Source organism: Echeneis naucrates, chromosome 10 (assembly GCF_900963305.1).
Source record: "Echeneis naucrates chromosome 10, fEcheNa1.1, whole genome shotgun sequence".
Taxonomy (NCBI): domain Eukaryota; kingdom Metazoa; phylum Chordata; class Actinopteri; order Carangiformes; family Echeneidae; genus Echeneis; species Echeneis naucrates.
Window position 1 is genome coordinate 18,662,000 of NC_042520.1, and position 23,421 is coordinate 18,685,420.

Sequence of the window (23,421 nt, forward strand, 5' to 3'; positions counted from 1 at the left end):
TTACCCACAAATCAATTCTATTCGCCCGAATTGATTGAAAGTGTCACGTGTTTCACTTGAATTTGAAGTGATATCCGAGCTCAGTTTAAGCCCCCCAGCCCGCCATCAACCCCCAAACCCCCGTGTCTCTTATTTTATGCCTAGGGGAGAAAAAAAAATCCCTGCCAGGGCACGTCTGAACTGTGACAGCCCCGCCCATTCCCCGTCCTGTGGCTTTGCACCTGCCTCACCAGCTCTGCCACTCTGAGCGCAAAAGCTTCCAGGAGCTGCTGTACCTGCGCCGCTGAGGCAGCACCGTCCGCTCCGACCAGGTATGCAGCATGACGGCTTCCTGAAGAGCCACATCAGTCCACCTCCAGCCGTAAAGCCTCAGGCAGACCAGGGGGAAAGATCTGCGCGGCAAGCGGCGAAGGTTTGGTGAGCGTTTTTATGTCAGGGGACAGAAATCCGTGCGTCCGCGTGCCGTTGCACCTCGGGGACACGTGCTAAGTAACCGGGGACAGGCGGACGTAAACATGCAATAAGCGACGGTGGAAAACAGGTACCGACTACGCAAGTGCGCTCCCTCCGGACCTCCTCGCTGAACTTTACCCGCTGAGCTTTGACGCGATGGCTGCTGCTGTTGCCGCTGCTGCTCTGGGGGAAGTTGGAGGCGTCCTGCACGGCATCGATGGTGTCGCTCAGGTCGGGTCCCATTTCCTCCTGACCCCGCTGGGGGACAGCCCGACGCTGCTGGGGGGGCACCTCATATCTGGAGACAGGCTGTCCCGGAGCACCACGGCGGATTTAACGCACCTGAAAGGGATTCTCAGGAGGAGACAGTTGTACTGCAGAACTGGATTTCATCTGGAAATACTTCCGGATGGCACAGTGCAAGGGACAAGGAAGGACCACAGTCGTTTTGGTAAAGTTGTTGGGGTTTTTTTTTTTTGTTTGTTTTTTGTTTTTTTATTGTGAAAATAGACAATTACATTACCTCTTTTAAAGTTAGCGGGTTACTTGTAAACTAAATATTTATGAAATGGAGTGTTCAAAACGATGCTTTGAAACAATTCAGTCCATTGAAACATACTAACGATGCCAATGAGCTGCTCACAGAGTTGAATTAGGATGTTTCTGATAATATTCTGTCATCGTCGACAAAGTCTGTAGAGAACAACTGTGTTATTCTTCCCCAGGTATTTTGGAATTCATAAGCCTTGCTGTTGGGTTGATAAGCATTAGAGGAGTGGACAGTGGACTTTATCTGGGGATGAACGACAAAGGAGAGCTGTATGGCTCTGTAAGTACTACCTTTGCTTATTCATATTGACCAAATGCTCATTTTTACGCTTTGATAACACCAGGCAGTTCATATTTGGAGTTTTATTTCCTGAGAGATTAATTTTTAAAAGGTAATGTAATGTGTCTTGTGATTTTCTATCCTGACTCCTCCTATGTTGTATCCTTTGTTTTCAGGAAAAGCTCACAGCTCAATGTGTCTTCAGGGAACAGTTTGAGGAGAACTGGTACAACACATACTCCTCCAACCTCTACAAGCACGGTGACAAAGGGACACGTTATTTTGTGGCATTAAATAAAGATGGGACACCAAGAGATGGCACTAAATCCAGGCGGCACCAGAAATTTACACACTTTTTGCCAAGGCCTGTGGACCCTGACCGTGTGCCAGAGCTGTACAGAGATATCTTGGGACACAGCTGAGACCTGGAGGCCTGGTGCAGATCAGGAATAGCTGCTAAAACCCTCAGAGGCAGGGAGTGGAGAGGAAAAAAAGGGACGCAGGCAGGGATGTGGCCGGTGCAGGCTGGTGGAGAGCAGCCCGACCGGATAAAGGGATATAGGTACCAGGGCCTCTTGTAGGAATGCACGGGCCATCTCTCAGCAGCCAGGAAGACAGGCTAGAATGTCTGCACGCTCGGCATGAGGGGGTCGTTTGTTTCAGAGGCCGGACGACCCTAAAAAGCACCTGCAAGGAATAGGAGATGAATGGGAAACAGAGCCGAGTGGTCCGAGGGCGTCTACTCTGTTGTCTGTTGGACAGAGACCTCAGCTGATTTGGAGACCGTGGGAATCTGTAGTATCACAAGATGGTGCTTTTTATTTGCGTACGGTGTCAGAGAGCTGCAGTTTGTTCAGAAGGACTTTGAAGGAATCCAGATTTTTTTTTTTTTTTTACCTGTGTCCAGACCTGTTTAAAAAGAGCAGAACATAACAATTTATTTATTCCTTTTAGATACATATATTTATGTTATATTTTTATTTATTTGAGAATATATTTTTACAGTTAGATACATGTAATATAGTGAAACCACTAGGAACTGTTTTGATTATATAAAGACTGAGACACTGTACCATTATGCCTTTTATTTTGAAAACCACTCAGCTAGTGATGTAATATGACCCAAAATAGGAAATGAGTCTGGAAAACCTGGAAAGAACCTCAGATCTAAAATGCATTATATCAAAATGAGATAACTGTGAATCCAGTTTTTATAAAATCTCTTTGACACAGTAATTATAACCAAACTACTGTTACATGTGTTGAAGCAGAATCTGAAGTGGACAAAGAAAACAATAAATTGCTCAAAATATGATTAAAAAAAAACTTTTTTGTCAGCCTTTATAATCACAGATGAAGGTACTTTGTTAGCTGCTCAGTATTTTTGTCCACTCATAACCAACGCTCCTTTAACAACAACTGACTGTGTAGTATTTTAAAAGAAATAGACACTTGCCGTTGCCTTTTGTCTTTCAGAGTTCAAACATATAAACCTGTTACGAGACCAATGTTGTCTTTCTTTATGGACACCATTATGCCAGGGGATGAGTTGCAGACCCGATGCACACATAAAACTTCAAAGCATCCCTCCTGAATGCTGTGAACAGAGAGGCTGCACAACAACACGGTCAGGACCAAATAAAATCTGACCTTTAGCTCAGACCCTGCAACTTTAGCAGCTGTATAAATGTGGAGGTCAGCGCGGTAAGGATTGCGTAACCTCTGCTGACAGTTAGAGGATTGCAGACTTGATAAAATATGCTATTTAATGATGCTAAATTGGCCACAGCATCCTAATCTCTTCATATATTAACATTTTTTTTATTGTAGAAGACCCTTTATCACCCTTTTCTGTCAAAGCAGTTGAATTTGTGATTTATGTTTTTAAAACACCACTATCTCATATCTGTGCACAGTTTCCTCCACGGTTGAGAGCAGATCTGTGTTGAAGCATGAAAGCTCAGCCTGTGATCTCGACAAATGTGTGTGATGGTGAGCCAGTGGGGGTGTCTTGATACGGGGAGTCAACCCTGCTGCCAGCTCTCTCGTGTCTACAGCACGGCACAGTGGGACTTTCCCACTTGCACACCTTGTACATCAACACGCTTCTGTCGTCTATTAATGACAACAATCCAGAGTGTATTACAACCTGCATGCATACGGACATTCCCTGTCCACCGGATAAACGCGCACCAGCCTATTACGGCATGAAAAGGTGATTGTGATGCATGTCTCTGGAAAGATACTGTCATAGCTCAGGTTTCTATTGCTCGTTTAGAAAAGTTCTATAGCGTTAAAGTGACAAGACGCGTGTGTGTTACATTATAGCTGCAGCTTTTTTTTTTTTCTTTTTTTTTTTGTTGTTGTTGTTCCAAAACCTTCCAAAAAAGCTAAAATTTCAGGGTAGAGCTTTGTGCCATCACCTTTGTGGCCATGAAAAGCAGACTTTGTGCAAATCTAAGAGCATAACCCCCTCCAACCCCCCTTGACATTTTGAAGGTCATATCTCTAAACAGACTGGAAATCCTGACTTGTGATACCTGATGCCCTGAAGTGCTCTTTGGCACTTGTTTAACCAGTGTTTTTGGAGTCAACCTGGCCCTTAGACAGACGCTTTTGTTCCACCTACTCTCCCTCCTCCAGGTGGTCTGTGGCTCCTCGCTGAAAACACTTAAATCCTTCATCCGCACCCGGTCTTTGAGGGCCGACCCACACGTTTAATGGATGCTCCCTGACTTTCACCACCTCCTCGGCAGCGGCCTTAAAGGGCTCTCGAGGAAACCCAATCAAGTGTGTGTGTGTCAGTGTATGGCATTGGTCCATTGGCAGGTGTGGAAGTCAGTGATCTTCCATGTCTATCTTCAAGGTCCAGTCAGACAGCACAGGTGTTCCCTCAGCTCTCCAGCTCTCACACTCTGATCTCAGCCCTGCTGTTTGTCAGCTGGGGATATAACTTAGCAGCTCAAGGAGGAGGAGGGTGGAGATACAGCTGGCTTTGTTGTCTGCCCCCAATTATCAGAGAGCATAATTTCTATATTTAGAAGGCTGCATTGGAGAAGACAGGGGAGGTGCCGAGAAGCTCACCTGTTGCTCTAAAGCCGTGGCCACTTCTAAGAGTGTGTTTGCGCAGGGATGGTGCCTGCAGCTTTGTGTCATTTGAATCCTGCAACTATTGATTTCAGGCTCTTTGTTGTTTGTTTATTCCTTAGTAAATTGCCGTGCGCACAAATTATGAGCTGCATGTGTGTTTATAGGGATTATAGCAGAAGTGTAAGTATAGCGTTATCCACTTGATACTTTTGGGCTTTCATCTGAGTCCAAGGAGAGAGAAGCTAACCGTAAAAATCTACAGTTCTACAAAAATCTACATCCCATCCATCTATCCCTCCATCCAGCAACCACTCATTACTTTGGGATTGAAAAGACAAATCATCTTTTACACTTGCTGCATTATCCTTCATTTGAGTTCAATAATTTTTAGTGTCACAACTAAAAGGATTTTGTGGTCTGTCTTCCACAAGCAGCAATTAGACCAGCATACCTGATTTACTGACACTCCACATCGCAGGCTGTCAGCTGCAGTGGAAAATATGCTCCTCTGTTTGCATCTCCATGGAGACGTGAGCAGAAAACAACCATGTTTAGGTGTTGTGGGGAGAAGAAGAAGATGAGGCTGAGGCTATGTCATTTCTAGAGAGTTGAGCCTCTCGGTTCTCAGGGGAGACAGAGAAGAGGAATCTGCTCTGGTACAATAAACACACAGCTGCCATCTGTAGCATCTGTAACACAGTCCCAGCAGGTCGACAAGAGGCAAGAGGCCTAAAAGACGCAATTATATAAAATATATGATGTATTCTAATCTAACTAATTATATCATAATTACAACAGCGTTAATACAAGGTTAAAGGCATATAAACCCTAGCAGGAAGGTGGTTATATATTACCTGAAGCAGGATACTTTCTATTTACTGGAATTCGCTGGAATATTTCCATTTTATACTATTTTGGAATTTTGTCACATAATGTAACCAAATTTAGTTTTAATAGAAAAAATGTGTTTATACACAAACATTACTTGCATATGATCAGAAGTTGAAGCTTGAGCACTCCATTAGAATCTAAAATCAAATTAGCTCCAATATAACCAGCCACAATGTCAAAAGGAAAGCTTACGAAAAACTTTAGTTTTAACTTCCACCCTGTCGCTCACATCTGCTGACCAAACCAATGTGTGAGCAGCCGTTTCACCCTGTCCTCCGGCCCATGTGTCCACATTACAGACTCACAAATTAGGTCTTGACATTTGGGCACTATAATTGCCCCCTGAAAAGCATGAGGCACAAATTAGGCTCTCAGCACCATGACAGGTTATCCCTACAGGACATAATCGCCCCCGTCGGACTGCTCGGCCAGAGCCTCCCATCAGGGTACACGCACAAACATACACACACTCACACACACAAACAACTTGGTAAAATTTGTGGTAAAATCTTCAATAATGATGAATCTGTAAATAGTTTGACATTCCTGATAAAATTAATGCCTCACGTTGAAGCTACCTGTGTGACGACAACATGCTGGAGGAGTGGCAGTATGTTTCTGGGTGCCACCATGCTAAGAACGGCATAGATCCCTTTGATTTCCAAACTCTGGTGCTGCCTGACAGTTTCTGCTCCCACAGGGTACAGAGATCTTTAAGGTCAGAAAAAAAGGTCAATTGGTTCATTTCCATAGCTTCCACCTTAAACATTCCTGTAGGCTTTGGAAGCAATTCAATCAGCAGTGAAAACACGAGTTAACAGAGTGGAATTACCAGCTGTCATTAACGATGCTACACACTCATAAACAAGATGGATGTATCCCACTTGGAAATGAAACCCAAACTTTGTGAAGTCCTCAATGATTTTAAAGCATGAAAAGATATTAAACATAACTAGATAAATGAATAAATAAGCTGTAAACATCTTTCTTCCTTTTTTTTTTTTAGGGAGACCACAAACTTATTTATTTAAGGCACTTCATATAACACAATTATGCAATTGCAAAATATGTGCATGAAACATGAGGTATTTGATAAAGGTGTGATCAGTGTCAGTGGCCATTTATTTGAATTTGAACTGTTATACAAAAAGGTACAAAAAAGTTATTGTAAAATGACAGTGATGTTACTTTAAATATGACGAAACTCCAGCACAGCTGTTAACTGTGGACACAGATACAGCAGAGATTTTTTTTCAGACCAAAGTCTAAGTTTTAGTCCAAAAGCTTTTTGAAGAACTCGTTGATGAATGCACAGATTGAAGATAAAAAATCAGAATGATACAGATACATGACAGCAAAAAATTAAAAAAATGCATATTTAAATTTTTGAATCTAACTTACTACAACTACAAGAAGAAAACAAGTTGTTTGTCTTCAGACATCATACCAAGTGCAGGGATCTATTTTGACGATAACAACTGCATACCCCAAAGTGAAGAGTCCAGCTATGTGTAACGCTGCTCCCTGGCTAAAGGGCAAGTTAGAAGAAAACTGTACTCTTACTGCCTGCTGGTGAAAGTGGAAATGTGCTTTGTTGCCCCTCAGTCAGGCGGAAAATTGCAAACCCATTTGTCATTGTGTGCCAAGATGCAGGGGTCAGTCAATAGATTCCTTCATGACAAGCATACGGAATTGAATGTTTTTCCACGGCCTCACCCTTTCACACCTGCACCTCAGGTAAAATAACAAAACATGAGGAAAAAGAGAGAAAAGAGGGCTTAGAGAGAGAGACTTAAAGACAGAGGAGAGAAAAACGATATGTGAGAAGAATTTACCGTGAAACCCTGCACGTCTAGTTCATCTCATTTGAACCCAATATACATTTAGCTCACAGTGGCAGATGACATGCCAGGTTTTGGCTGACATCCAAATCCAGAGAATACCACTAATTATTCCTGCGTGTGACCACAGAACACTCTTACTGGCTAAAGAGGATGTTGTTTCTTACCCTCCTGGTCAAAACATTAACTGCTTGATTTAAGGTAATTGAAGAAACACTTAACAAAACTTCTCCACTGCTTCACTGGCTGGCTGCTTGATACTGCAGAGAACCTCCAAGCTGCAGCAGTGTTTTCCATCCATCTAATGCAGGTGGAACATCAAAGTCTTTCACCACAACTATTCTGCTTTCAAATAGTATTGAAATTAGCAGTCACTCTGTAAAACAGTTTAAGTAGGTTTCTAAGTGTGCAGCTGAAAATCAAGATATACAGCATCTGCCGAAGGTGTGAGAAGATCATTATTGAAGTAAAATTCAGCTTTAGAGCTTCTGCAAGACGTGGGTGCAGCTATTTGTTATTATTTTCGGGGGGGCTTTTATGTCTTTATTTAAGTTAGTGAGTGGCAGGGGCACAGACAGGAAACAGGGAGAGAGAGTGGGGAATGACCTGCAGCATAGGTCACAGGCTGGAATCGAACCCATGATACTACAACAACACGGCATGCCCGCTAACCACTTAACCACCCCCATCGCCTCCCAACGTTTGTTAAATGGCAGCTACCTTGGATCCCAGCACCCTGCTCTCACAATATACTGCCGATCCTTAAGCAGCAACGTAATTATCTGTGTCTGTTGGTAACTTAGCTGTCTCGTTTTCATTTTGTTATAGGACCATAGCAATGTTGCTAAAACAAAGCCCCCCTGTGGCCCCCAAAGGCTTTGTTTTCATATATGTCAATAAAGTTTTGTATAAGAAAGACTCATTCTTATCATACTCATACTACTTATTTCTAAATGATCTAGTCTCAATATGTGAAATAGATTTTGACAGCATATATAGCAATTCTTGTAAATAATTCTTACATTAAATCAACCAAAATCATTTTCCTTTTAATTTCACAGGAGTGTGTCTGTAGTACTTGAGAATATCTCCTATAACAAGATTGCTAAACAGATTTAGTTTAAACAGGGCTTTATCCTGCAGGACATTAATCTGCAGCTCTTATATAGTTAAATTGTATAAATCACAGGGCTAAACATGAACAAGTCCCAGCTAGTTCCAAAGCACAAGTGATCCAAGTGTGCCGCCTGAGACCCAGTTGTTTGTGAGAACAGAAAGGAACCTGAGCCAGCACAGAAAACCACTTCATAGGAATCAATGTGAATCAATGGACCTGTAATCTGCTGCTCTCTAAACGCTACATTCAATCCATAATTACATCACTTACACATGCTGTAGATGTGTCTGTGATGTAAAAGGTGGATGAAAGTGGATTCAGGTGGTTTATATAAGTGTCATGATGATTGTATCCTGAGATCATATTAAATTTGTCCTTTGTAAGAAGAAAAAAGGATATGATTGACTTTCCAGTGTGATCACTGCTACTGTGGCTGCTGTGATTGTGATCTCTGGGAGTGTTAGCGGTGCAAAACGTTGTGCAGAACTTCAAACAGACATAGCAGCGCAGCTCAGATCCTCCTCCACAGTAATAACTTTGAGTGCTTCTGGAAGGAGGAAATCCCCTGACCAGGAAAGACACATCACTCCATTACAGAGGCAACAAGCCGGGTGGTTTAATACAGCCAACCCACAGACTCCATCTTCAAATAACATACAAGATTACGAGATACGAGGTACAAAACCAATGCTCTTGGAGTACATGTTAACTCAGACAGTAAAACACCTGGCCATTGTACTAAAATACATTTTTGAATAACAGCAAAAATATGCTGCCATCTTGAACAAGAGAGCATCAAGGATATTTAAGTTTGTCTATAAAGCATACATCAATATGCATGCATGCATATCCTGTGATGATCAATTCAGATCAGACAAACTTTATTCTATGTCAGGCACAATATTGCTTGAAAGCCATCTAAACAAGTTGAACAAGACCTATGAAAATTACTCTAAAAGTATGTCTGTGAATCTGTGAAAACTTCTTACAGGCCAATATCAGAATCTATCTGAGCCAGCTGCTTACAAGGGCTGATTTCACCAGCTTATCACAAATTCAGAGGTTGATCAGTAGAAGCTGGAGCAGGCTTTTATTTTGCTAAAGCCTGCATTCCCCCCCCCCGCCCCCACCCTAATTTCAAAGGCACCATGAAAAACCAGAGCAAGGAGTTGAAGCAGGTGATAAGCTCCAATCTTAAGAAGAATTAAACAGGACGAGAGAAGAAAGATTAACCCACCAAAGAAATGATTGGATAATATACATGTGAAAGAGAATGAGAATGCACTAAATGCTAATTTTCCAGTAAGCAGATGAACTTGAACCTGGTGGTTGATTGAAAAGTCAGAGGTTCATCAAAGTTATTTGAATTTAAATTAATCCAATCTGAGATAAAATTTGATTCTGACCTACTGTTGAAACAAGATGGTGATGTTTGGGGAAATTTTCAAGTGAGCAGAGTTGACATATATTGATTAAACTGTGGAGATGTTTCAGTTTGGACCAAAGTGGTGGAATAATCAACAATTTATTGTTTTAGTTTTCTTGTAAATCATTAACGTTGTATGAAAAACAAAAATAACGCAACTGCACCATAACTCTGAGAGCAATTGTGCTATACTGCAGAGCAAGACGATTTTTGTTTCAGAAACCTGCAGTTCATTGACTGATATCACAAGATTACCGCTTGTTGCACAGATGGGGGGGGTTGATGATGTTTTGGCCTCCTCCTTTTCCTCCTGCTCATAAGGCATGCATACCTCTTCACGTCCCAGTAACTAATCATCATGCAGATCTGGCCAAGAATAGAGTAGCTGAACACAGGGAATATCATATTCAAGCTCTCTAGAGTTACACCTGGGCTTCCCAAGTTCATTTCCCAAGTCTTGACCATGAAGATATCAGTCTTGCCTGCTTCAGTAAGCAGAAATTAGACTTCAAAGCCCCACGATTCAAGAGAATAGTTTGGGGACTTCAAATGTTCCAGTGTCTGAGTGGAGAGCCATTTTTTCCTCACAATAATGTTTACTGTGCTTTCACTAATGTGCAGGTCTGGCGCACTTTATTCTGTCTGGTTGGCTCTGGTCCTCCACTGGCCCAGGTGTGTTTTATTGACTTCAGACAAATCACTGAGGTGATCGGACACCTGTTGAAAACTAGGCAGGCCGATTTTGTCCTGTTATGAACTCAGCAACATTTGTAAGGAGAAGAAAGACAAGACGTGGTAGAAAATACGTAAGCGAAAATTTTTAAAAAGTAAAATTAGTATCAAATATCACATTTACAGCTTCAGCTCTGGTTTAAAATATGACACAAACCTCCACTGAGGTTCCCTCAGCTGTAGCAGCATCTCCCTGATAGCTGACACCCACCTGCCCGGGAGGATCAAAGTGCGTCTTTGTGCACATTAGGAAAATACAGGGGACTCATTTCAAGTGCTCAAAGTGCCACATAGATGCTTAGCCACACATTCCCCCTGTCAGAGGTAAACAAAGACAGTTTTCTGGGAGGAGAAAGGCATGCTGTTTCCCCAACATGCCTCACCTGTGGTGACCAATCACAACAGCAGTTACAATCCTGGGCCCTGAAGGAAGATAGGTGAGGGTTTATGTTGTCATTGGTGGATGTTTTACAATTGGGTGTAATACATCTTGAAGTTAATGTTTATTTTCACAGGAACCACCTCATTCCTTTGGTCTGACCCAGAACGATGCAGTGTGTAATCATAACAGCATTGATAGGAGCATGTTTAAATGTCTGCAGACGTTACACATTCATTCAGCTTCTGCTGTGTCAACAAGCAAGCTGTCATACTGTGAACGCCAAGTGTTATCTTAATTTTAGGCAGCACCTGCAAATATTAAAGTGAAGCACAAGACACCTGAGTTTTTCATGTCTGAGAGATGTGAAACAAACACATACAGCAACAACAGAGGAGCAGCCAAAGCCGAACATTTGGGTCAAACATTGAGAGGAGGTTATGGCAGTGATTAATATACCATTTTGATTTTAAGCCCTGAAGCAAACAAAACAAAATATTTTACTTTGCTTTATTTACTGAGAGGGTCTGCTGTGGAATACTGAAATAGCAACATTTGTGTCACAAAATAACAGGATATGTGCATCTCAAGCTGACAGATAGGATCAGTTAACTTTGAAGAAATGCTCTTTTAAAGGTGTGCATCTGTTGGCATTGCTGCAAAGGACTGAAGTGCATCTCGTGGATCCCTGCCAGACTGGCCCTGGAAGTCAGGGCCTCCTGGAATCAGCTGCAATCTGTCAGAGTGTCAGATTGATAATAAAACATTACTGATAGCCTCAAGCTTTGAGCTGTCCAGAGACCATGTAATGGAGGTTGTGCACACATACATGGTTATGATGAATAGATCAACAGAAGAGCCAGTGAGGTGGATAATTGTGGGAGCAGACCTCTGCAAAGCTTGTCTGAGAAGTCTTTCTTGGTTATGAAAGCCACCGTCTCTCGATTCTGCTACAACATGCAGAAGTATTGTGCGTTCACTCTGCTGTGATGTTGTAAGACCGAGGAGAGGACAAGAAAAAAGCTGATGACAGGGCACTTTCATGTTACTTATCGTGGACACCCTATCAGACTGATCTAGATGGGCCAGACAAAGTACCACCAGGTCCCGTAGCTTTGAGCTGAAATTCATCTGTTTCATCATATCTCCCCGTCTTTGCTTCTTATGGGAGATGAGGTTGGTGGTCCACGCATTTAGACCACAGTGAAAAAAGAGGGGGAGCCTGAATGATAGATAAGTCTGGTCTTATTCAAGAGGAGGCATCTGTGTTTTGTGAACACACATAAATATGGAGCTGGATGAAAAGAGAGAGAGAAAAGGTCTGATAAACTACACACACGTCGTCTCACGCAATACTTGTCAGGAGGTGATAGAGTGCTCATCCCTTCACTGTCTCTAAACCTTCGAGAGCATGGATGAGTTAGTGGCTTCAAAAAAAAAAGCAGAGACAGTTGGATGGATTTTCTGGGGTCTCTTTCTGTAATAAATAAATGCATTCATTCATTAATAATTGACAGCAATACCTCACCACAGAAAATAAATAATAGAAAATTCAAATGAATGTCTTTCAGTCTCCAAATGTGATGTGGAACACGACAATGGTCATCTCTCATGTCATGCAGTGCTAAATCCCTCTCAGCACATTATGTCACCTCTCCAGGCCCACAGCTTCTAGACATCACTGAATGTGTATCACAGACAGGGAGGGAGACATTAACGTGAGTGAGTATGCAGGACTTCCTTGAGTTAGACAATAGGCCTGAAAGTGTGTGAAGCACAAAGAGCCATTATAAGTGATAAAGAAACAGGCAGTGCATCCTTATCTGCCTAAAATAAATCAAAAAATCCAAATCCGCCGGTTCTTATTTTCTCTCAGGTTGTAATCAGCAGCTCAGTCAGACTGTATGTAGGCAGTGGTGCTCTGAGACAACCGTTTCATGTTTAGCAATGCTAACACATGCTAAACACAAAGCACAGCTGGGTCACAATGCAAGTACAGGACAAACAAAAAGCCCGGCCTGCTGATGGAGCTGAAATAAGGGTCAGCAGAGGGAATCTCATGGCGGTCAGTCCAGCTGAGCGAACAAACTGAGCAGCCTTGTCATCCTCAGTGTTTATAGCTTTTGCAAATTGTGGTGTGTATCGTGCCCAAGCAGCACTGACCAACGGAAGCCAAATGCTGTTCCCTACTATTTAAAGGAGTTACATCTAAGTTTCGCTGTTGCTACATAACTAATGTTAGCGTGAATGAGAGAGGAGATGAGCATCAAGTATCTTTCCTGTTCCAAAAACCCTCTCCAGTTATGTAAACAGTGCCAACATTAAACCTTGTCTATAAAGTAGTATATAAACTGTATGGCATAAAGTCTTTATTCATTCTGAAGTTAGCCTGCTAACAGCTAACCCTCTCCCATTGGAGCTTCCTATCTGCCCTGACGACGTTGCGTTTCACAGAAAGAACATGACATCACTTCATCACACCTCATCTTGTAAACACCACACACTACACAAACACAAAGCTCATCCTTGTCAAGTTACAATCACCCCCACCTGCTCGCAGAAGAGAGAAAGAAAGCATGTTTTGCACCAGAGAAAGCTTAGAAGCCCTTCAGATGGAAGATGAATGAAAAACTGAAATGAGTTTTGGAACTTCCAGAGACATTATAACAACAAGGAAGCACACAGAGAACAGACAAAAAAACAAGATATTCAAAAGATATTCTTTAAAAAATGCTGTTTTGCAGATGGAGCTACCAGGTTTGTAGCAGGTGGTGGGTAAGGTGGGTAAAAACCTTTGTCTTCCCGAAGTTTAGTATTCTGTTGTTAGTCGCTGCTCAGAGTGACACCACTAAATACTCATACTGCTGCACAGTGAAGGGTACAAGTATTGACACTGACAGTATGTAATTTCCTCTTTTAGCTCTTGTTCAGCTCTTGTTCAGAGCTTGTTCCTGCATGGAGCTTCAGCGGGAAACCCCGGCTCCTCAAGACAGAGCACAGTGCTCATCTGCAACGGAGCTGCCAGGTGTCAACTTGTGACACTGCAATAAAACAGCATTTTTTCCATGCTGGTAATGCCTCAGCATGAGGTCTATAAATAACTTATTTCCTACCTTGATTTGTTTGTTCATTCGCAGTTTGACTCTTAAAGAACATCACTTTCTGGTTTGTTCTCTGATGTTAAATTTGGAACAGTCAGGGAACATGTGCACCGAGGAGCCTGACATCTTTCATCATCTTTACTGTTAAATAGAAAACAACTATATTTTTAGACCTTTTTTGCATGTGCCCTGGCCTGTTCAAAAACTTGGCCTGAGACGCTGCAGTCCTCAGAAACAGTGGTGGAATTCTTACATGATAGAGATAAGGACAGACGGCTCTATTTGTCAGTGCATGGGGCCCCTCAAGGGCCCGGAGAATCTGATGTCCACACGCTCCTTCTCCTGCATTCTGACATTTTCTCAGCAGTATGAGGTTACATAGAAAGAAAAAAATATCCACATCATCAAGCCTCCATTTCTACGAACAAAACAGCCTCTCACTCATGTTTTTAGTGACACCAAGACAAAATGTCAAAAGATCCCAAAAGGTTGCTGGTGAAACAAAGTATTCTCCAAATGAGAATGGACAGGAACTCACATTTTTAGATGACCTATGCATCAGTTGCTATTTTTATCTGCAACTCCTGTTTAGTATGCTGATCTGTGACCTGTTAGGTTCACACTGAATTTTAGAAAAGGGCAAAGAGCACAAAGTGTACTGAAGTACATGCCCAGGATTACAAGGGTTCCAGGGTGAAAGTCGGTAACCTGCAGTTGCTGCAGGCTAGTAGGGTCACAGCCCACCCATGGGGGGAGGGAAGATAAGGTCACAAAGGCTGAGGAGGATGCATGTTCCCAGACACAAAGTAGACAGCTCCAGAGCTGTAACACAAAACACAGGAAAACACTGGCAGACAGGAACAGCGTGATTCTTGATACTTTTCTATAACCCCCCCAAGTCCATTAGAATAAAGGTTTAAAAGATAAAATACCTTAAAAGTCAGGGAAAAATTACGTCAATAGAGGCCCAATTTCAGGTTAGATCATGCTGACAATCAATTAATTGTACTTTGAATATAAAAGCAGTGTAGGAAAGGTTACAACTTGGACGGTGCAAGCAAAGCGAAAACACAATAACGACAATGCACTCTTGCATATTTCATTGCAGTGGGGTCCCTCAGGAAGAAAAGGTTATAGTATCTCTGAAAAAGCAGCCATTGTTCATCATTTCCAGCGAAATTACTTTGTAAAATTGAGAGGAAGAAAAGCAAACCACTGGACCAATAGTACCCCTTGAAAGTGGAGAGCACTGATGCATGAGTGAAAAGCACCTTATGTCAAATATAATTGTCCTGCTTTGAAAAAAAAGCTGCCGATGTCTGATTTGATTCCCTCCTGTTTGGCTCAAGTTACTTCCTGTCTGCTTTAAGCATATTTGTCATGACAATGAAGGTCCTGGAGAGATATCGGGATGTTCTGATGGGATGGGATGTTTCTTTGTCCACCACAGGCCTGAAGTTAATGACCCTACATTTCCTGTTTTTTTCCCTTCTTGTTTTGAGTCATTTAATGTCCCTGAAACTGATTTAACTTTAAAAGCAAAAGTAGTACATTTTGGTCAATAAGCTTATTGATTAAGTGTGTTGTATTGGATAAATGTGTTTCATTCTGTTGAATTGGTGCCAAAACCAAAGTGTGATAACATCTAGTTGTGCTTTCACACAGGGTAAATGTGTGAGGCACAAATGTTTGCACCTCCATGATAACAACCTGGGGAGTGAACTAAATGCTAATTTGAATTAAATCCTAACTTGAAACACGTTGTCCTAAAATCCTTCCCTCACTGGAAGGTGAGACTAGTGGAACAGACAGGGGAGGCCTGATGGAGTATGATTCATTTTCTGGGAACCAGAAATGTCTGTACAAAATGAAGAGTGATACAGTATTATAGATATCTCACTCTGCACCAAGGCAACACACCAGCTGACCGTCGTTGTCATTCACAGAGCCTTGGCCAGGCTTTGTTACCAAAATAAAGCCCAAACAGGGTATTTCTTTAGTTCCATGGCAGAGATGAAAGCTGCTAAGAGGGAGGAGGTGGACGTCTGCTGTGGACACTCCTCATGCTCCGTACTGCTCAGGTCGGCCGTCCTGGGTTGTTGGCCCCGTGCTGAGATGTCTGCAGTGGCCCTTCCCCTGGCTTTTCTTTTGTCCGTCACTGTTGCCTGGAAGCATGTCCAGCTGTCCCATCATTCTGTCAGCGCCGCTGTCTCCCTCAGCCCCAGATTAAAAATGCAAAAGGGGCCGCCAGGAAAAGTGGCTTGCCCTCATCTCTCAGGACTTATGTCAAAAATGTTTCAGTCTTCAGGTAATTTGCTACAGTCTGGGATCCTTTCACTATTTACTTCAAAGAACATTACAGAGGGAGAGAGAGACAGAGAAATGAAAAAGAGGGAAAATGATATTTAGTTGTGGGTAGTGACAGATCTACATTCTTGAGTATTGACATCTGATGTGAGTGACGAGTCTGATGCTGACTTAGTCTGCTGCAAAAGACAAATCCCAATGATAAAAGGCAGTGAATCTACTGACTGTCTTCCAAAATAAAGCTTGGTCAAACAGATTGACTCACCTTCAAAAGAATGCAGAGTCACTCCTACACAAACAGACACCTCACTGCAGTTCAAGGTTTGGAAAATCACAAGCATAAACTGCAGCCATTGGCTTTTGTTGCCCATATATATATGGAGTAAAACTGAGCGTGAATATGTTTCTTTTAAATTTTAATGTTGCCAAACATAGCTAGCTTTAAAAAAAATGGGTTAAATTGTCTAAATCAGACTAAAGATTTTGATTCTTCTTGTGCCATTAGATTTAATACAACTGGGTGGGACCTGAAGAATGAGGAAGATCGATAGACCTCACAATAAATTTAGATTTTGTAGCATCATTGTGATAAGCTTATTTCTTTCCGTTTTCCTGTTTAAGAAGCCATAGGTTACTTATCAAGGGGATTTTTTTTATGTAAATTTTCATTGGATTACATGATGGAAATCATCATGGAATAAAATTAGACTGTTTATATTGGCACGTTATTATCACCAGACTTTGTATCCAGTAGCTATAGTCACTTCTGAAAAAATGTACTTGTAATATCATCACTAAAGTTTACTAACTTTACTATAATGAAGACACATCAGAGAGTCTTCTGTGTATTAATTCATATCATTCTGGTCTAGTAAGCCCTTTATAACTAAGCCATAAAGAAGTCATTCAAGGTACTCAAGGTAGATGTTGTGTCACCTCATTTTTAGCAAGTTTCTAACAAAAGTTTGAAAGCATGTGGATCTGTATATGACATGATATGAACTGAGTGAACGGTATGTGGATTAAGTCATGCAAATAGACAGAGTGGTCACACCCCAGCCACAAAAAAAGTTCTGCAGAAGATTCTCAAGACCCGGATTGAGGAGCAGCCATGATAAGCACTTGTCCTGTGGGGCTGCCGAGCTTCATACCAGCACAGTACAATATGCACTCTTTCTGTTTGTGTGTATACTTTCAAGCTGTACAAGTGTGCACATGTGTGATGAAAGAGCTTGACACCAGTCTCAACTCAGTCGTCGTATTTTTGAAAAGCACGAACACGAAAGAATTCACAGATTCTCAGCAGGCCACGACAAACCCGTCACATTTCAAAGAGCAACATCTCATGTTTAAAATCCAAATCAGGAACCCATTGGTGCATTCACGGCAAACAAAAACAGTGATTAAAGACGGTAACAGGATCAGCTCTAATCAGCATGTCCTGAGAAAATGCCAAGGAGTTCTCAACGATTGTCAGGTCACTCCGAGAGGTGATCTCTTCCCCTATTAATTATGTGCTGTGCCGCAGCAGTCATCCTCTCCGGTGTGAGCGACCTTCTCTGCTTTCATACGTCTGTGCAGAGCGATCAAAACCTGCAGGCAGGCGGAGTGAGCAGTTGAGTTCCTACTGATGTGCCTGCCTTCTTTCTCTGACAAAGAACAATGGTCACCTCATCAACGATGGCACTCTAACAGAGAGAGCTTCTTCAGCACATGGAGGAGAAAAGTGAAGGCAAGAAAAATAACCATTATCCAAAGACATGTTCTATCATTTGATAAAGTCTGTTTTCTCAGGCCAAATCTTTTGCTGGAAATATTCAGAGCTTGTAACAGAGATTCGATCTTCAGATAAAGAGTGCGCAGGGCACTGAAAGACACAGAGAGGAATGGCCATGCAACTTGGCCTTTTTGCTGAAAGAAATGTTCAATATCATCTTTTAGCCCCAATGACAGCCGCCCCTCCATGACACTCAGTGAGAGAGGTCAGGGAGGGAGGGAATGCATCACCACACTCTCTGCTGAGTCAATGCTGCCCTCTGCTGATCACTCAGCCAAACACCTTCTGAACCACCAACTAGTGTCACTCTTATCTTCAGTAAAACTAAAGACCAATGACTTCAAAAATAAACATGCTACAGCTTTATGGCTTTTTTTAAGACTTCTTCAGCTAAAATAGCAGATTTGCTAACTCTTAAGTGCTCCTTTTGGTTACAAACAAAACTTGAATATTGGCATTGTGTTCATTGTAAAGAGGAAGAGATGCTTCTTAACCTCCTAAAACCAAACTCTTGCATGGCATGCATTTTTAATTTCTGTAATTTCTCTTCTCTTGTTGGTCATCTTGAATTCTGTATGAATGAACTCTTCTGCCACAGCTAAGTGGAAGTATAATGGCCTCATATATGGACACCAGGTCCTATAAAAACAAACCATCTCACAACAGAGTCATTATCCTCAGTGATGTTATGATCTGTATGAAATATAAACTGTCAGTGAGTGCCAACCAAACATTAATTATAACAGTTGTTTATAAGGGGTCTGTGGGAGGGGGGGGGGTCGCACAAACACAAGTTGGCAGTTCATCACACCTATTAACCTAATCTACATGAATGATTATGGAGAAAGCCATAAAAAATGCAAGTCCACACAAAAAGGCTGCTGAGGATCGAGCCCTGAACCCGAGGTGACACTGCTCACCACTGTAGGTCCATGCTGCCTTTAGTGGATCCAGCCCTCATACAGAGTTCTGCATCTCAGCTGTTACTGATTTTAATGCAGCTTTACTATAGTGCAGGGATGTTTTCATTATCAGTGTCAAAAACACCGGATAAGAAATTTGGATCAGATTTAAGGGAAAGTTTGATCAGCTAATTGACAGACCCACTTCATTAGGAGGCAGTGGTGTCGCGGCCCCCCTGTTGGGTCCCTGCAAGTGCCAAAGGTTCAAGCATTATTTTCAGCGATGAAACGGCGGTGCACAAACACACCTCCAGTCAAACTCCACAGCTGGCGTCCTGATGGCTTGCTGAAGAGTATTTGCCTCCTCAGCCTGAATAATCTGCAGCAGCTCCATGGAAACCAGAGACAGCAGCAGGTGTTCCCAGTGAAGCTGCTGCTCCGAGGAAACAAGAGGTGTCAGGTTGTTTCTAAGGCACCTACTGCTGCTCATCAAGTCCAGTTACTTGCTCTCTAAATGTTGTGATGAGTGGACTGATATTGGTGAGACTCTTCTGTCATTTGCCACCTCTGGGATTTAGCACAGAGTACCTGAGGGCGGGATGGTTGTGAGGGTTGCTTATAGTTCACTCATTCACTCCTACACAGCGAAGTGCTGACTTAATGGGATGTCCAGACTTTTGTAACAAGCTTTTTGTTTGTTTGTTTGTTTGTTTGAAGGTAAAAGCATGACCTGATGAGGATATGGCGATGTCTCAAACAAACAAACATCAAAAGCTGACTCTGACACAGCACTAAAATACAGGGAAAGCACCTGTAATGCAAGAACCAACGCAGCGAAACCAAAGACGTTTGAAATCAGACGACTACAATACCCACAATGCAACATCACTGTTGACAGGCAGTGTGCCTGTTCAGTAACTAATTTCTTGATGATTTCACACGCTCAGATTTAATTAGTTTACAATTTTTAATCTCGGGGGAAATCACTGGAGACCGGTCATGAGGCTTCAGACACGAAGGACTTCATGCAGCGTGTGTCATATATGTTGTTCTCTCTGGGACCTGAAGCCAAGCTTTGACATGCAAACCCCCTTCAGTTGTGACCTCTTATTACTGACCGTCTCAGTACTCCCAAACATTGTTCACCTTAATTTCAGAAATGTATTGAAAGCAATTCCTCCTATAAGACATGGGGGATAAGTTCTTGATGCGCCGTTTTTATTATATTTTTACAGCAGTGTTGGACTGTGTGACCAGCTGGCTGTTGTTTTTATATTTGATCTTTTCTATCTTCGACTTTATAAGAAAAGAACAGACACACGTCAAGTAAAAACTGACACAATGATCAACGGGTCATGCAGACTACTTTTCCTGTGTATGTTGTATGTTCTGAACAGCAGTATTAGGACACTGTGAAACTGGTAAATACAAATTGAGCTCAAAAAGGGTGAGCATAAAAGCCTACTTGGCTAAAGTAGATAAATTGAGAAACTGAGGAGATGAGATTCAAGTACAATTTTATTTACAAGAGAGATAAAAATATAGGACATTTAAAAAATATAAACACTGTACATGCTGGGATGGAGAGTAATCTTCCCATCCAGTCACTGCAGCTTGTGGCTCTGCTGCTCTGTTTCAGTCTCTGCAGCACCTCATCAAAACCAAGGCCTCCACATGGCTGAAGGAGAGTTTGGTAGTGACCCTTCCCTCTGTGCAGGGCGTGGAGAGGATCTCGGTGTGAGTGGGGGGAAGTTGAGGGCAGCAGGGCTGGTGTGAGGGGCTGCCGGCGGCGAGAAACTATAAAAGGAGGTGTTGGAAGATGGAGGTGACAGGCTGGGGGGGAAGGAGAAGTGAGGAGCTAAGGATGGGAAAGGAGGAGAGGTGGCATAAGTGGAGAAGGAAGGAGAGAACCAGGGAGACGTGGGAGGGGAGAGGTAGTCATGGCATGGTGTGGAGCAAGACTGAGGCTGAAATGGGGAATGGGACAGAAAGAGTGATTTGGGAGGCTCCTCTTTTCTCTCAGACGCTGCGTCCAAAATCTCATTTTCAGTTGTGCTCTGGCTGAAGTCTGATTTTGGCTGCTGGGTCTCTGTGTGGCGCCTCAGCCCTTCGATCAGGCTTGTCCTCTGAGCTGGTGTAATTTTGTTCATATAGCTGGTCAGCTGGACCATGCACTGCTGAAAACCTGCACTCTGAATGGTGAAGAGAGGAGGAGCACTAGCCTCTGGGTGATGAAGGCTTACTACAGGAGTCTTCATCTGTCTATTAGAAGAGTCTACAAAAGTTAAAAGACACAAAAACAAGAGATAAAACAGAAGTGTAATATTAGAACACGGCAGCAGCAGAAACAAAATATTCATTTACTTTAAGGAACTAAGAAACTAACCGCCGGTCATCTTCTTTCCATCAGTCCACTTCTGAAGATATTCCACAGCCAAGTCCAAAATCTCTGCTTTCTCTATTTTGGGATTCTGCAGTCTCTGTAAGTGGCAACGGTAAAATATGGAGGAAATTCATTTCATCATTGTAAGATTCTAATTTTTAATCAAATGCACGTGATTGTGTTATTTATTTGATGTGACTCACTGGATCTGATGTATGATTCATTAGCAAACTTCTCAGTTCAGCAAGACTTTGATTGATTCGATCTCTTCTCTTCTTCTCTACGACTGGTTTCAGAATCTAGAAAATAAAACAGCATTACATGATAAAGATAAAGCTTTGTGATCATCGCAGTTGTCCCAGGTCACATCTGACATCTGGATCAATATGCATAATAAAGGCATTATTAATAGTTGATGAATAGACTTTGAAGGCTAAAGGTTAGTCTAAATGTTTCGTGTTTGCAGTTTAAAATGTCAGTAAGTTGCTCAGGAAAGGTGGCTATTTCTCTGGCTCTCCCTTAATGCTATAAATTTTGATGTATTGATAATAAATAAGTTCTTGTGCAGTTGACCAAAAGTCAAATGATTCTTCCAGATAATTAAAACTCAGATTGAGAAGCATAAACTTCAGTCAACCTGTATTGCAGAGCAAACTGTCCTGACTAATTCGTGGATTATAACTGATCCTTAAAGTATTACTGAACCGTTCCTCAGCATGAATGATTCAGTAAAGCAAACATTTAAAAACGTTAAAAAATGAGCATGATGAATAAACCCAGAAATGAGATCCTACCCTTTTTCTACTCTTGGCATCTTCCAGATTGGAGTTTTGGAGTTTCCTGGTCATGTTGCAGCCTTTGGTCCAAATGTCCTGACTGAGAGCTGCAGCTGTTCAAGAAGACTCCTGTCCCCTGTGGGCGGGGACACGTGGACCTTAGGACGCCTCTCATTGGCTGAAAACAGCAAGCGACGACACTTGACCGAAAATGGTTTATCGAAACTCTCCACAATCAGCATCACAACATTCATCAAAGGGGCAATTAGGCGAAGAATACACATGTTTTATTTTATCTTCTCCTTTAACAAAATCTAAGTTGTAGTCATGTCGTGTTGTAGTAGCCATAATGAAAGAGCGCGTAACATCAGTCACTTTCTTAATTTATCCTCCGCTCAACATTAATTGAATTAGTGAAGTTACACATCCTGGTTGAGACTTCACAGAGAGAGCAGCCTGAGGTGAGGCGATGGGAACCAGAGATTTTTCTCGTGGGAACAGACAGAAAGTGAGAGAGTGAGCAGCTCCGGACTTTTTATGATGTGTGAGACATCAGCACTTTGCATTAAGTGATGAAAAAGACCAAATGACAGACGTTTGGTCCCAGTGATGAGGTGGCATGTCAGGCTCATGCATCACTTTGTGCATCAATTGTTATATGAAAAAAAAAAAAGACAGAAACAGATTAATCTGACTCCTTATGTTCACTGATAAGAATGAGCCAAAGTTTGGAAACGGTGGGCAAAGGGGATCCAGGTCGCTTCCGTCTGTCTGCGGAGGTGATGAAGTGTGAGGATGATACCTGAGTGTGAAGTGTGCGCTGCTGCAGCTTCACGTCTCATGTTTGCACCTCTCTTTCTCTCACACACACACACACGCGCGCGCTTTTAAAATAAAGCCAGCTGTTAACATGATCCTAACCCGGTGGGCTCCCCCTGGACTTCAGCCTCATGGTCTCCGGGTCGTTTCTCTTTTGTCTGTGGCTGACACACCCGAGGAGTCACGATATTAGAAGTGAACGGTCCATTTCCCTGACACCAAAGGGCGCATTTTAAACTCATTCGTTTCCATCACAGGCTCAGACGACCGCGTTATGGGACTTATTTATGGGGCGGGTCCACGTGTCTTGAATCCTATACACACTCCTGTGGGGCCCGAGGGTGGGGAAGGGGGGGGGGTCTTCACATCCAAACAATAAATCAATAAATCCATTCCAATAGTTTACCTAGAGCCCAGAAAAAGTTATATATACATATATATATATGTGTGTGTGTGTGTGTGTGTGTGTGTGTGTGTGTGTGTGCATACAAAGGTAGACCCATGCTGTGTTATAATAGATATGTCATACACTGCTGTGCTCCCTTTAGATGCTGGCTGCCATAGTTACCGGCACTGACCCCTGAGCCTCCACTAATCG

The 23,421-nt window shown here is 42.4% G+C and overlaps 2 protein-coding genes across 2 annotated transcripts; one reads left to right on the forward strand and one right to left on the reverse strand.

Annotated features, from left to right (window-relative positions):
• Nucleotides 1–260: 260 nt before the first annotated feature.
• On the forward strand, nt 261–2,872 carry fgf20b (fibroblast growth factor 20b). Its single transcript, XM_029512225.1, has 3 exons — nt 261–904; nt 1,179–1,282; nt 1,459–2,872. The coding sequence occupies exons 1-3, from the start codon at nt 610–612 to the stop codon at nt 1,702–1,704; spliced, it is 645 nt and encodes a 214-aa protein (XP_029368085.1). The 5' UTR covers nt 261–609; the 3' UTR covers nt 1,705–2,872.
• Nucleotides 2,873–20,500: 17,628 nt separating this feature from the next.
• Nucleotides 20,501–22,076, reverse strand: her11 (hairy-related 11). The gene is made up of 4 exons (XM_029513320.1): nt 22,023–22,076; nt 21,432–21,527; nt 21,232–21,325; nt 20,501–21,069 (listed from the first exon to the last, which is right to left on the reverse strand). The coding sequence occupies exons 1-4, from the start codon at nt 22,074–22,076 to the stop codon at nt 20,501–20,503; spliced, it is 813 nt and encodes a 270-aa protein (XP_029369180.1).
• Nucleotides 22,077–23,421: the final 1,345 nt, after the last annotated feature.